This window comes from Amphiura filiformis, unplaced genomic scaffold (genome assembly GCF_039555335.1).
Source record: "Amphiura filiformis unplaced genomic scaffold, Afil_fr2py scaffold_38, whole genome shotgun sequence".
Taxonomy (NCBI): Eukaryota; Metazoa; Echinodermata; class Ophiuroidea; order Amphilepidida; family Amphiuridae; genus Amphiura; species Amphiura filiformis.
This window is the reverse complement of record NW_027305502.1, coordinates 46092-62277: the sequence shown is the minus strand read 5'-3', so window position 1 is coordinate 62277 and position 16186 is coordinate 46092. Positions and strand designations below refer to the sequence as shown.

General features: G+C 36.2%; 1 protein-coding gene across 1 annotated transcript; it reads left to right on the top strand.

Annotated features, from left to right (window-relative positions):
• Window positions 1–3933: 3933 nt before the first annotated feature.
• LOC140144051 (rhodopsin, GQ-coupled-like) lies at window positions 3934–7822 on the top strand. Its single transcript, XM_072165878.1, has 4 exons — window positions 3934–3950; window positions 4469–4602; window positions 5398–5476; window positions 6277–7822. Exons 1-4 carry the CDS (start codon window positions 3934–3936, stop codon window positions 7262–7264), a joined length of 1218 nt encoding a protein of 405 aa, XP_072021979.1. The 3' UTR covers window positions 7265–7822.
• Window positions 7823–16186: the final 8364 nt, after the last annotated feature.

Sequence of the window (16186 nt, the reverse complement as noted above, 5' to 3'; positions counted from 1 at the left end):
GCCTTGCAAAAATCAAGGCATTTGTCAAAATCCGAGATTTGATAAGCCGTCTAAACAAAACGGTTTATGGAAATATTAGTCGAAGATGTACACAATGTTCATAACACAGTACGTACATGGCGTGCTGGACGGTCATACACACATCAAAGGACCGTACTGTAGCGAGTGACACGCATTAGCGTCGTCGGCGCTGGTAATAAATTCCTTAACTTTGCTTTACCTCAGTTGTTCGGCTCAATATTAAAAGGTAGGGGGAGATATCTGATAGTAAAAGCTAACATTCTACGGAAAAGAATTACTAATCTATTTTTTTATGGAAATGTATTTGGAACAGCTTAATTTGTTATGTTTATAGAGCAATAGACAATTTTGAAATGTTTTAACTAAAACATTAAATCCGCATAGAACACCACAGTTAATCGGCCAGGATAATAAGCGGGGTTATTTCATAATTGTGACAAATAACAAAAATAAACAAAAAACAAAATCGTATAATTATTATGGCTTTGAGTTGAAATTTTAGAATGAGATATTTTACATAAATCGAGCTTTAAGGGATATAAATGGCTTTAGATCCGTGCTTTAGATCTATATACAAGGAACGTATAATCACTCGGGATTACAAATCTTGTTTTCCCACTGCATATTCAGTTGGTACAAATTTATGCCAAATAATTGCATTTTCGTCCTTACGACATATTGAGTCAACATATCGCAAGGACGAAAATGCAATATTTGGCATAAATTTGAACCAAATGCAAAATTGCTGGTGAATTTAAGTTACGAATCGGATAGCAACGTTTGCACAGTATTTTTTGTGGGACCTGAGAGCACATCAGACATATCTAATTGTATTCTACGAGGAATGTCCTTCTGATATCAAATAATTTTGATTTTTGAAATTTGCGATATAATACACATTTTATGGAAAATTATTAAAACCTAATATTTTTGATATTTTTTTTTTATTTAACAGTCCTCGAAGTAAACTTCATAAATCTAATGATATGTACTTTAAGTGTATGTATAGGTATAGCTGGGATGAAAACCCGACCAACAATTGGTGTTAAATTTCAAAAATATCATTTTTAATCATTTCCCATAAAATGTAGATTACATCGCGAATTTCACAAAATCAAAATTATTTGATATCAGAGGAACATTTCTCATATTCAAAATGCAATTCGATATGTCTGATTTGCTCTCAGGTCCCATAAAAATACGTGAAAACGTCACTATCCGAGCCCTGGATATAAATGACTTAAGATCTATATGCAAGGAAAGTTTCGGAACGTATAATCAATCGGGATTCTTTTCCACTGCATATTCAGCACCCCTTCAACATATCGCAAGGATCATAAATGCAATATTTGGCATATATTTGTACCAAATGCAAAATTGCCGGTGCATTTAACATGTTTAACGCCCGGGGGATGGGGGGCACTCCAACTTTGGAGGTGACGCGTATGTAGGGCTGTTAAGACCCCTTTTCAGCATCGCTGTCACCCAAAGACCGCATATTTTTTTACGAACACATGCTCTGTCACCCAAAGACCCCTTATTTTTCAATTTGATCTGTCACCCAAAGACCCTTGCAAGTTCAATTTGAACAGCAACTTTCATTTATCACCGATTTTGTTACTTATTATGAAACAACAACAAAATTGGAAGCCATTTAGAACTAGAAGTTCGATTTTCGAGGTTTCTGTGGCGCTATTTCGGTTCTCACACAAAGATTTCATTTAAAAAAGGTCATGTTCTCACCCAATGACCCCATGTTTTTTACATTTTGCTCTCACCGAATGCCCCTGAGTGTGAAAGTGCCAGCCATACACATATATCCATTTCAAATTGAAGTGCCCCCCCCCCCCGGGGGGTTTAACGACTTAAATAGTAATCTTGTGGGAGAATTTTAAGATTTTGCTGTCTTTCATACATACGTCTGATTCTTACTTAATTCTTACTTAAATAACTTTCACCTTCACATTTTGATATTTTATCGGCTTATCACAAGGATGAAAATGCAATATTTGGCATAAATTTGTACCATATGCAAAATTGCTGGTGAATTTTGCGACTTAAATATGAAAAGCGAAAACATGAAAGATTGTAATCTAAGATATAGTTGTTTACCATGTTTACGATACAGACGTCATATCTACATGTCTTTTCAAATGAAGCATCCTTTTAGTGGAAATTTTAATTCTTACTTAAAATAACCTTCACATTTTGATATTTTATCAGGCTTATCGCACGAATGCAAATTGACGCAATATTTGGCAATAATTTGTGCTTAGTGCAACATTAATGGTGAATTTAACGTATCTAAAACATATTTTTTTTGCTACCGTCACCAATTTTATCTTTCTTTCTTTTTTTTCCTTTTATAATGGATATAGGCCTATATCTTAGAAAGCAGCTGCACGTAAAGAAGTTCTATACCTATAGCTTGAGTGAGACTACCGTGACCAAGTAGTTCTTAAAAAAACAACGCAATGGCGGAGGAAGCATTCACAACAGCTGCAGCAATGGCCAACGATGGCTTGAAGGATGCACCAATGGATCTAACCACTCCTTGGCATCTTCAACCAGCTCCAGGACATGATCATTTGCCTCCTATGCCAGAGCTTCTTAGGTTTGGACTCGCTGTATTTCTCATTACAGTCTTCTTCGTCGGAGCTGCAGGAAATCTTACTGTTATCTATATCTTCTTCAAGTAAGTACTTTAAGGGAACAAACCAAAAGATCGATGACGTCTTATAAACGAAACTAGTTGCGTTTAGAGGGGAGGGGTAAAAATCGTACTCGATTACGTTTATACAAAAATATCGGTTTGAAGAATGTGTCATTATTATTATTATGTCAAAATTTTCAACATTTCATTATTACGTTTCTGGCAGGGAGGAAGGGAGGGGTCGGCTGAAAAACGAAACTAGTTACGTTTATAGGACGTCATCGATCTTTTGGTTTGTTCCCTAAGTTCATTCTACAAATCATATACTTTGAAAACTTGCTTGATTTATTGTTGTGAATGAGTTATGTACGTTTTACAAAAGTGTTGTTGTTTCAGCCCTCTTTACAACATACCTCAAGAACCACAAGACCTACAAAAGTAGGCTATATCTGTGATATTTGAATTTTTCTGCACATTAGCTATGAAATGATTAATGCAATTTTTGCCAAAGCTCACTACCATTCGCAAGATGCTGTGAACTACCTAATCGCAACAGTTTAAAATAGTTGCTGACCTTACCCTTCACTTATCCAACCTGTTGCTTATAGTGCAGGGTTATATTATGATTCAAAATAATAACATCCTACAGGATGTTTACCTACCGTTTATCACCATAGTTTATATATCTAACTATATATATATAGTATCTACTTTTACTAACTGAATAATAATTTACCCGTGTATTTATAGATTTTGCAGAGTGACGAATACGCATAAATCGTTGTCCAGAGTAAACGGCGTTCGAAAATGTTGGTGCCATTCTATCGGCCCTTCTGAAAATTGAGAACATTACAATGATTAATCATTTGAAATATATTATTATAGAAGTAAATATGTAGTATTTATTTACAATACTTTTATGTTCCAAATAAAACGGGTATTTACAGCTATTCGGCTTTATGACGAATCCAAAAAGTCCCAACCGCTGCCCATAAAGTTGTATGCAGTGTCGAATACGCATTCAAATATGTATAAACCATAGGCTATAGCACTCATCAATGATTTAGGGTTTTTATGCAGAAATTGCTGATTTTCCTGAGGGTATACTGTAAACTTGGCATATAAGTAAATAGTCATTTCCTGTTATATTTAGGAAACAAATCCGGTGGAAATCGTACATTTATAAGATTCTAAAGCAGAATACACACTTTTGAATATTTATAGGATTTCCAGTTTCGCGAATGCATACTCACATAAATATGTATAGCGAATCACTGTATAGAAGATATAGTGCATCCAATGTGAGTAGTAGAACATGCAAAATTGCATGGGACACTGTTTAGCATATCATGCTTAGAATCGTGCAAAAGTACCCTCTCTTTCTCTGGAAGACAGCATCCGATGTATATTAACGCCTTCTGTTGCTCATCATTACATTGATGTTACGCATGTTTTTGCTTTATTGCCCTGCGTGGCATTTATATATTGGAACTCCATTAGTTACAATTCCAAACTATGGGAGTTCCGGCCTAAACCCTACCGGGATTGCGGCATTTATGTTTTTCTTGATACGGGGATCTAGCCCTCAAGCCTCGGGCCTCAAATTTGGTAGGGCTCTATCATTTCCTTCATTCTATCGGGGCTAATTTATAGTTTAAGGTTGATCGCTATTGTTTTTTGAGCAACTGTGTTTCTTTGTAGCCCTGCGGGGAAACCTTGAATAATATTGTACCTTTCAGGGCTACTATTGTCCTAACACCTAAATGTTACGTGTCCGCTTTCTTTCATTAACAGGACGCGCTCCCTTCGTACACCACCGAATATGCTGATTATCAATCTCGCATGCAGTGATTTACTCATGGTCTTCTTCGAGTTTCCGATGATGTTTCTCTCTACGGTACATGGAAGGTGGTTATTCGGTGAAGTCGGTAAGATATTTGTTTCACTAGAGCGCCGTTGTTTGGACTGTAGTCATTTTAAAGAAAAGGTGAACAATTATGGCGCTATTTATCTTAAAGGGGTAGACACTTGTATAATGGTATTAGAACATCGGAAAAAGGACAAATGACAGGGACATTTTCAAAAAACGTTTTATTATAAAATGTACAGAATAACTATAATTATTTGGCTAATTTGAATTTAAAATATAGGTAAACAGCGCCCTCAGTTTTCACACAAATGTACTGTTAATAAAAATTACCATAAAAACAGAAAAAGATGAATACTATTATATAGAAACGAAAATACACCTTAAAATAGCTAAAACAAGGCTAGCTGATAATAAAAATCGCAGTAGAAAAAGAAAAAAAATTCTAATTCTAGATGTGTGTTTCCCATTAAATCACCACGTGTGACTGACATGCTGCTGCACAGTCAGGGATGTTGTCCCATATCCCTGGTGCAGCTAATATAGTTTTCCATAATACAGGTGTTAAACGTTGTTCTGGACCAGATAATGGGTAACGGGGGCTCCGGAAGATGTTAAATATAGGGGGGGTCGGGTGGTCTGGGGGAGCAATGGTACCTGGCTCAAATTATTGGGGGCACAATGGTACTTTTCCATATCCACCAAAATTATTGGGGGGCGAGCCCATCGCCCCGGTTCCGGAGCCACTACGTAATACCTACCTCTTGCTTCTGCATTTTTGGGAAGCTTATAATAGTCTTTTTTCTAAATTTATATTGATTAGCTTCTAAAATATTATTATTTTTTATATGAATAGGATGTGATGCTTACGCCTGGGGAGGTGCTATGTTTGGTGTGTTGTCTATAGCTACTCTCACTGCAATCGCCTTTGACAGGTAAGAATTCTTATGATTTGTGACCCACCACGTCGAAACAGACCACTTCGCGGCTGGCTTCATTGGCAGATAACAATGAAAGAAGATGAAAAAAATATAAAGAAAATAAAAAGAATTCTGAGCTGGTTTTGCCTCATACTGTATCTGATTTCAACAGTTAAGGTGTCATTTTAAAGCTAAAAAGCAGCAATTCATCCTATTAATGTTTAAATCTCCATTTTCATTTCTGCCGCAAGGTGGTCTGTTTCGAACATTTGTTTATTTCTTTAATGTAAACATTTTGCTCTCGGTACAACTCATGTGGTTTTTAAACCTAATGATTAATTACTTCAAGAGACATTTACAAGAGTTTTTGCTTCTTCCCCCCCAAAAAAAAATATTGCGATTGTATTTTTTACTTGACAATAAAAATAAACGAAAAAAAAACCCCATTATGATTTTAATGTATTTATTGTTCTGTGATATTTATCTAAACAGTATTGTAAAGTCTTACTTCATGCATTTCATTTAATGATTGACATCGAAATCATTGATGAAAACGTCAACCGATGAAATCTACATTCGACAAGTTAGGATAATTTAGTGCTTTTGTATGAGGGAACAAACTGAAAGATCGATGAAATCTATGTGACCGTAACCACTTTCTTTCAGTAGCGAGGAGTGAAAAGGTCAATTACGTTTCTTAAACCAACGAATACTTCCGGGGTTAGAAACTTGGCATGGACTTCATCATCGATCTTTTGGTTGGTTTCCAAACATTGCCGTGAACTTCATTAATTTTTCAATTCTCATTATTTCAGACAATACGCCATATGTAGTTCCCTTGACAAGCTTCGGAACATCACCTACGGTCGGGCAGGTAGAATGGTCGTCTGCGTGTGGCTGTATTCCGTATTTTGGTCCATCTTCCCATTCTTCGGCATCGGCGACTACGTCCTGGAAGGTTACGGCGTAAGCTGCACGTTCCACTACCTAGACACCTCTCGTAGAAACCGCATATACGTTGGTTTTCTATTCATTGGTGATTTCTTTCTTCCCCTTTGCGCCATCATCTCTTGTTATGTCCATATTGTTGGCACAGTTAGAGCGAATAGGAAGAATCTCGCAGATATATCTAAAGACGAGTCTATTAAAAAGGATAAGAAGGGAAAAAAGAAGTCCAAACGTCAAAATTCTGAGTATGCCATTGCTAAGATCGGTATGACCTTGACAGCTCTTTTCGCGCTATCCTGGACACCTTACGCAACTGTGGCTTTCATAGGGGAGTATATCAACGGTGATTTGCTGGGTCCAATGGTCCAGACTCTACCCGTAGTATTAGCCAAGAGTTCAGCCATCTGGAACCCAATTGTCTACGCAATCAGCCACAAGAAATTCAAGGCAGCCATTCGTGACCATTTTATCAAAAAGTGTTGCGGAGAGTTACCCGAAACGAATTTCCAATCACAAGGCACCAGTCGCGACTCTCTGTCTTCCGCAGACACCCTGCGACAGTCTTCCAAAAAATCATCACACCATAAACATGCACCAGAAGTCGCAGTGATAAGCACCAATCAACAACAACAAACCACCGGGATTCTGAAAGAAGGAAACAATCGGCGTTCACTTCAAGTGCGTTTGTCGACTGATTTACCCGAGGAAGACCCTGCCATCGGTACATCGTCTACTCAACTGTGGGTATCGGGCACCAAGGAAGTCCAAGGTATTTCCAACCCTGCGATGGAGATGCAGAATGTAGATAGAGAAGGGCTTCCCATAAATCCTTCCGATCAGCTCACCAGGATGTAACTATACTGGTGGCATTTCATGAACGCGCGGGTTCACCATGTGGTTGATTAGTCCGTAAACCGGAAGTTTAAATTCGGATTGACTATTGGTGTGTGTGCAACGGACTGTAATACTTGTTATGAGAGTAACAGAATGCCGAATATCGATTAATTTATTTGTTAAATTCATGTTATGCATAATTCTCTTGCATTAGTATTGGAACATGCGACGAGCCGAGCGGCGCTGCACACTGTTAACTAATCATGTATGGCGCCCTCTTTCGCTCACTTATCACGCTGAATCACCATTAAATAAATGATATGCTGCCCTCTATCTCTTTATATCCTGTTCGATAATTCAATAGAATTCGTGTGTAACATGAATTTAACAAAAAGGTCGAATGGATATTGCACATAACGAATAATATTCTCTTTACTTCCCGAATTCGTCGCTGCTGTTACTTGCCAAAATTGTTCGGATGTATTATTTTACTGACACTAATTGCTGCCGATATATTTTCTTAAATGACTTTCACTCATACGAACGATATTTTCTGACTATTTGAAAGGCGAACATGTTCGCGGGAACTTAACAAACTCTAATACGTATTCAAAATTGTACTTAAACAATTATTTTACATACAACCTAACTAACACTACACATTTTCTAAAGATGGAATATATTTAATCGGAAAATTTAAGAGACTACCGAAATAACTTTAATTCTAATCATTTTGTTATATAATTATGTGTATTGAATTTGTACAGTCGTACAGTGGTAAGAACCACATTAATTGCCAAAATTTCATTTGCACGTATACGTAAATTCTACACGTACGAATTAACTCGAGGTTTAGCGTTGTAAACTCAAGGTGTTAGTAGCGCTAAACCCGGTATGGAGATGTAAACTCGAGGTAATTTGTCGCACTGGGCGTGCCATACGTAGCATACATATTATCTTTTTTAGCAGGATGCCACCTCAATCATTTGTATCATTCGATCGTTTATGAACCAATGTTGTAGGTCAAAGGTCACATAACAAATGTCATTTTCCAACTTGATTGCTCAAAATTTCAATGTTAGACTATTTTAGCCCAAATTGAAGCTGAATTTTACTATATAACAGACCAGTGCGCGTGAAGCGCAAAATTTTGCAATTTTCGTAGGTTATTTTGGCCCAGAACATTGTGTTTTTCGGCTAAAATGGAAGATGCATACTGCACATGGCAATTTTGGGCCCATCTGGCCCTATGGTAAATCCGGCCCTGAGAATACGTGATCATCTATATCCGTGGTTCTCTTAACTTAAGGGATCTAAAATGAGCGTTTATTGCGTTTCGACAGTATTTTTTGTGGGACATGAGAGCACCTCGGACCTATCGATTGCATTCTGAATACGAAGCATGTCTTTCTGATATCAAATAATTTTCATTTTTGAAAATCACAATATAATACAAATTTTATGACAAATTATAAAAATTTGATATTTTTCAAATTTTGATATATAACAGTCCTCGAAGTAAATTATATAAATCTAATGATATATTCTAAAGTGTATGTAGCAGGGAGGAAAAGCCGACGGTCAATTGAAAATTTTGACCTTTCATATTGAAGATATGGATTTTTTCCCAAAAGACCTAATTTTTGTTGGTGTTTTGGGGAAAAAATCCATATCTTCAATACGAAAGGTCAAAATTTTCAATTGATCGTCGGCTTTTCATCCCACCTACATACACTTTAAGTATAAATCATCAGATTTATAAAGTTTACTTCAAGTACTGTTAAATATCAAAAATATCAATTTTAATGATTTGCCATAAAATGTGTCTTAAATTGCGAATTTCAAAAAATCAAAATTATTTGATATCAGAATGACATTCTTCGTATTCAGAATGCAATTCGATATGTCTGATGTGCTCTGATGTCCCAAAATAAATACGGTCCAAACGTTCATACCCCAGCCCTTAAGGCAGTCAAGTTAGCTCAATCGATATAAGGCGTTCGACTATAGTGTGAGAGGTTGATTAGTTCGAACCCTTGGTTAGTACGCTCGCGTGTAAAAATTGAGTTAGCTTGAAATTCCCCTGGACATGGAACTCACTGCCAGGGGCGTAGCCAGCTTACTGGGTCAGGGGGGGCAAAATAAAATTTTGGGGGCACAGACGAAAAAATTGCAGTTGCATCATACAATACATAGAGACTGTATGTCTTCGAGCTTCCCGAAAAGGGCCTTATTGGGATGATGTGCGCACGTAGCGCGAAAAAATGGTATTTTACACTATTTTCGCCCATTATCCGGCTAAAAAAGGCTTTATTGTTACAATTTGCGCGCGTAGTGCGAAAATTTTTTGTATTTTACACTATTTTGGCCCTGAATTTTGCTAGAAAAGGGGCTCCTTGCCCTTTTTCTATTCCTTTGCCCTCCTGAGTTTCTCTCTCATTTTTTGTCAGAGGGGCACTTTTTCTTTCATTTTTTGTCAGGGGGGCTCTCTGCCCCACCTGCCCCCCCGCTGGCTACGCTACTGTTCACTGCTAATTGTCTCGTTGTAACCGGTATGAAACTCGGGGAACTGATCCTGGCTGCGAAGGTCACTTGTGGAATGTCTAGGGTGTGCGCTTTTTAGCTGCAAGTCCCTAGTTTGTGGAATGATATGGGCCGTAGTGGTAAGCGACAACCTGTATATAAAGTGTGCTGAGGCTTGTGAATCAACTAGGCGTTGTGCCTGAGCGTAGCGCACTATAAATCACTGCGCTTTTTACTCCTTGCTTGAAGAGGTACTATGACTAATGAGTCAAATGGAGAAGAACAGTGATATTATTATTTATTTGAGATAATGTCTTGCAAGTTGACATCAGTAACTGGGGTAATTTAAATTGATTGATTCTGCAATGGTTATAAATATATCTATATCCCACCTATTAACATAATTAATTAATTTTTAATTATTAATTTATCAATTAATGTCACATTTTAAATGCATTTTTCTTAAAATGGCAATTGTCATCGGTAATTCAATGATTTCTCAAAAACTATCTGCTCAAATAACCTTTTTAGAAATCAAGTTCCATAATAAAAAAAAATTGCAATTTGCATATATAATTAGCCATTTCCCGCCAAAACGTATTTAACTTGATCTAAAACGAAATCTAAAATAAAAGCTTTGTACTGACTTAGTTAATGTATTTAATATGACAGTTCTTTGTATGTAGAATAGATTTTCTTTTTTTTCCACTTGAATAAGTAATTGTACTAAAACCCAATATGGCCGCCGTTACCGTGGCAACCGTGGAAGCAAGGTCGACAAAAACCGATAGTATTTTGAATTTTGTATTCTTTCGGCAACAATTTTTATGTTGGTAATAATTAATTGCTCAAAAAGTTCAAAGCAAGTTTATACAAATCATATACTTTGAAAACTTGCTTGATTTATTGTTGTTAATGAGTTATGTACGTTTTACAAAGGTGATGTGGTTTCATCCCTCTTTATAACATAACTCAAGAACCACAGGACCTACAAAAGTATATCTGTGATATTTGAATCCTTCTACACGTTCGCTATGAAATGAGCAATGAAATTTCTGCTAAAGCTCACTACCATTCGCAGATGCTGTAAACGACCAACTCGCAACAGTTGAAAATGGTCAGTAACCGGCGAACTACCTGCCGATTGGCCAAAAAAAGTTTTCATTATCAATTGGCCCAATCAGCAATTTTGTTAGAATAATTTCACCACGCAAAAATATTGGGGTGAATTATTTGCAAAGCTCCATTATTGGTGATTAAAGTGAAGATACCATGTAATTGACCAATCAGAGGCAATGATAGATCGGCAGGTAGTTCTCATGGGGTTAAAACAATCAAACAACATGACAAGTGCAATATCGCATAACAATCTTAATCCGGTAGAAAAACAATTCAGTATATATTATTACCGGCATTGTTATTGTATAGTGACAATCCTGCAACTAATGTGCACTTACCGTTTTCCGGATACACAAATGTAAATAATATGGGGTATACGTAATTTTATATCTAAGTAATAGCTAGGTTATTCCTCCCACAAAAGTATTATTTTGTAAAACAAGAAAACAATATACAAAGATACAAAGTGCAATATATTAAATACTCGACCAGTCTTGACCCCGATAGAAGATAAAAAAGTTAGTCGAACTAGCACGCGGTGTTCTTAACACAGTACGTACATGGTGTGCGGCCGGTCGTGACATAGGCCCTATCAAGAGAACCGACCCGACTCACGTTCGAAGGAGTGGCTCGCATTGGCTACATATGCGCTGGTACAGGGTGTCCCAATAAAAAAAGAACCCTCATTGCACCATCTTTTTCTCCTATCTCTGAAAAATTGATCAAATGTATTTTGGTATGTAAGGGCACTTAAATCGTTAGCTTTAATAAACCAAAACAATTATTTCAATCGGCTCACAATTTTTGAAGATATGCCCTCTTTAAGAAATGTATCCGTTTTTTACTTTGTCCACGGATGAGGTTTGGCTACATCACATATTAAAACGAAATACACGGTTATTGACATGTGGATAGATAATAGCATTAGGCTTTGGAACGCATTCACTATGAGCGAGGATCACCAGCTAGCCTCCAACATCTTCGCAACCGTATTACTGCTGCATTCGCAAGTATACGGCGCACAAGGTGGTACGCAATGCAATTGATGCAATGAGGACCAGGGCTGAAACCTGTTTTCGTCAAGGAGGCAACCAGGTAGAGGGCAAAGCAGCACAGTAAACTCAATTCAGAAGAACCAAGGACCAAGGACATACCAAACAGCCCTTTTCAGGCTAACCTTTATCCCAAAAAGAGAAAATGACATGTTGTAAATAAAAAGAAAGCAAGGAACAACAAAGTAAGAAAGTAAGAAACATAATAAAACAACAAGCCATAAATAACCAAGAAAAAAAAGTTTAATTGCAAGTACAGCAAAAGAAGACCCATCCGACATCCATTTTTCCGGCAAGTTAATGACACTTAACACTTAAAGGCCCATTCAGTGATTTGCTCATCCGGACGATCATAAAAAATTAGCATGCGAGTGGCTCAACCGAAAGCCGTGTATTTGAGACAAAATAAGACATTTTACACGAATCTGTAATTTAGATACTGACAGTATCTAAATTAGCTACATGTATTTGAATGGATGGGGCTTCAACTTCGTCAGTACTGCTGTTCTCTTCGGTTTTTTTGCCAAATTTGTCATTTCAAAAATACCAGATGACAATTTGAATGACTTGATCCTTCACTTTTAAGCAATTTATAAACAATTTTAATTTTTCACACTTGCGCTGGGGTGGGGTCTTTAACACAATCCATAGCCCATTGGACCACCGGTAAAGCCCATTCCCTAAATAAAGTTCGTTATTTTATAAAGTTATCATTGAGGAATGCTTGATATTCATGCATGGTACGTGTACTCCTTTTCAATCTTAAACCTCCTCCGTGGACAGAGTGAAAAACGGGTACATTTCTTTAAAAGAGCATATCTTCAAAAGTAAAAATATTTCTTTCGGTTTATTAAACATGTTAAAGTTAACGAATATACCAAGATATATTTGATTAATCAGAAATAGGAGAAAAAGAGCGTACAACGAAGGATCCGTTTTTATTGGAACACCCTGTATTATATAGCGATTTTCTTTGTATTACCTCATCTGTTTGGGTCCAAATTAAAAGAGGACGTATCTTTTGAAAACTATCTTTTTTGAAGACAGTGAAAACTAACATTTTGTTGGTAAAAATACAATTCTATTTCTTGTAGAAATGTTACAATATGGCGGTAGAAGATAAAACAAATTCTGTACAATAAACCAACCATTGCATTGTGACAATCCCGTAACTAATGTACATTTTCCATTTTCTGGATTTACGATCGTGATTACTGTGGGCCACGTTATTGCATATTATTCACTACTACGTGATATAGATCCGAGTTGTTTTTGAACATTGTTGAAATCAGTAATCCTTTATGATGAAAGTTCTTGAGCCGTTAACGGATTAGGACAACTGGATCGCGTAATCCTTATATATCTTAAATCTTGTTTTCATTTTTACAAAGGTAAGACACTTGTATAATGACATTAAAACATCCGAAAAATGGTGATAATGAAAGATGATGAAATGATGAAATGAAAGAAATAACTTATATTATTGGGCTAAATTAAACTTTCAATATATGTAAATAGCGCCCTCAATTTTCACACAAATATTTATAGAATAAACATTGCCATAAAAAGGCAGAAAAAGATGACAAATTTGATTTAAAAAAAAAAGAAGGAAAAGCTATGTTAAAAATAGCCTTAAAACATATGTGTATATTAGCACGATAGCTGTAGGTATTGTTCAGGTCTAGAATTGAAAATTATATGTTTTGTTAGAAAAATTAATAAATGATCACATCAAAACAACCGTGATAAATGTCAAACGTCCGACCACGATTGTCCACAGCTGGGGTAAAAATTTAAAAAATGCTCCGATTTGGATCAAAGTGGTCTCAAATTGTTTCGTTTGGAACAACATTTTAAACAATGAATAGTTTGCCATATCTGTCTGTTTACTAAACTGACTAGCCTATAAATTGATTAGGAATTTGTCAGAGTGACGAATTGAGAATTTTGAGCAAATTGAGTTAATGCCTCTGATCAAGGTCGGATTATCACGGATTTTCGAAAACGCTACACATTGATATCCCAGAATGCAACAATAAACCGTCATCGATGACGCTTATGGGAGCACACCACTAAATAATCGCCCATTGAAATACGTGTAAAAATGACGGTTTTCTTTGCTAGTTTTGAGGCCTTTTGAGATATTTTTTGATAACCAGTCGATCACTGTTTTTGACATGCTCTCAAGACTGCAAACCTGTTTCTGCCGGGGTTTTTTTTTTAATTCGCGGACTTATTTTCTCGATGATTATGAAAATGCGACTTTTTTGGCGACTCAAATTCATGTACAGGCTTAACACTTTTATAATTCGCTACGCTCTTTGATATTAGTCTAAAGACCAGCCCAAAATACCTCAAAAAGTGTTTGTATTTTACTGGAACGTTACTTATAGAAATGCCGCATTGACTTATAGTGGTGTGCTCCCTTATACCGTCAATTTCAAGACCGCCGTATTGCAGAATCGTGATGAATAATTTATTTATGGATACAATTTCCACTTCTCCATCGTCAACTGATCGTTTGATTCCAAGTGTTTAAAACGTAATCGTGGTAATAGATTATGTATTTTGTAAAAAGAATAATATACTGCACACAAAAAGTAACCGAACATTTGAACCAAGGCAATATCTATAAACTCTCTTCACGCGGGTGTCGACTGCAGACGACAAGTTTCAATTTTTTTTTAAAAAGTCAAAAATTTCGGAAATGTGAATTTTCATGACCATATTTGGAATCAGCATGAAAAATGCATTAAAATGAGTACAAATAAGCCTACTATTGGTTCAGTGGTTCTTACGATAGCTTTTGATATTTTGAGAAAATACCTGAAAACTTGGACTTTATGTTGAAGCCTATGGCTAGCATGCAGAGCATTAGAGACACTAAACCTAATTTACCAAAAGATGGAGAATTTTGTCTACCTATTTTGATACCCTATTCGACACTATGCAACTTTATTTTCCCAAGTTATACCAATTTGAATAAAAAATAGCATTTTAAAAGTGAAAAAATTGATACAAAGACTTTTTACTCGAGTAGAAATGCTCTCTTTTTCCATTCAATAACTTGGTGAAATAAAGTAGCATCATAAGGTATCAAAATACACAGAACAATTATTATTCATATAATGATTATATGGTAATTTATATTAAATGTCTTCAAGATGTTGCTTTTGTTTTAAGTGTCCGTATACATTTTGTGCACAGTTATATATACAATCACTTCCGTATTAATGAGGTATCAGATGATTTCAAAGCCATCGCTAATAGATAGTGAAGGAGATATTTTGAATAAACACATTGTTATCAAGATGATTGGTCATTGGTATGATGCTTCCGATTTTGTACAGAGTTGAAACTCAACCTATGAAGTGGACGTTGGGTAATTTAGTGGAAGTCATTTTTAAGTCAAATATTTTACTTGTCAATTATTATAAAGAGTCATTTTTAAGTCAAATATTTTACTTGTCAAATATTTTACTTGTCAAATATTTTACAGAGTTGAAACTAAACCCTTACAAGAAGTGGACGTTGGGTATTTTAGTAGAAGTCATTTTAAGTCAAATATTTTACTTGTCAACTAAACCTCTTACAAAAAGTGGGCGTTGGGTATTTTAGAAGAAGTCATTTTAAGTCAAATATCTTACTTGTCAAATATTTTACACAGTTGAAACCAAACCCTTACAAGAAGTGGACGTTGGGTATTTTAGTAGAAGCCATTTTAAGTCAAATATTAAACTTAAATAAAATAATGCGAGTTCGACCTTTACAAACATATGATGGTACCAGCACGTACCGGTACTTAAATCACCATTCAAGCATTGCAGAATGAATGATAAAACAAATTCAACTTCTTTGAAGCCATGTACTGATAAATGCATCCCTATTCCAAACGCAGAAAGCAGTGCCGTATAGCTAGGGGAAGTTGGCGCGGCCCAGGGCAAAGATGCAATTTTTTAAAATTAATTGTTGACCCAATTTTTTTTGCCCAGAGCGCTCAAGAATCTCAAAAGTGGTAAAGTGGGTGGGAGTGGTTACACCATATTAAGACAACGCCCGCGCAACGTGCAATTTATTAATACACTGCAATAACGGCTATTTTATTTTTTTCACCTTGAGTTCTATTTCTTGTAGACCCTTATTTTAACCATATCATCATTTCGGCGCCCCCCCCTAATGTGGCGCCCAGGGCACGTCCCACCCCCTGTCATTTAGCTACGCCACTGGGAACAAGTTAAGTGTGGTTTGC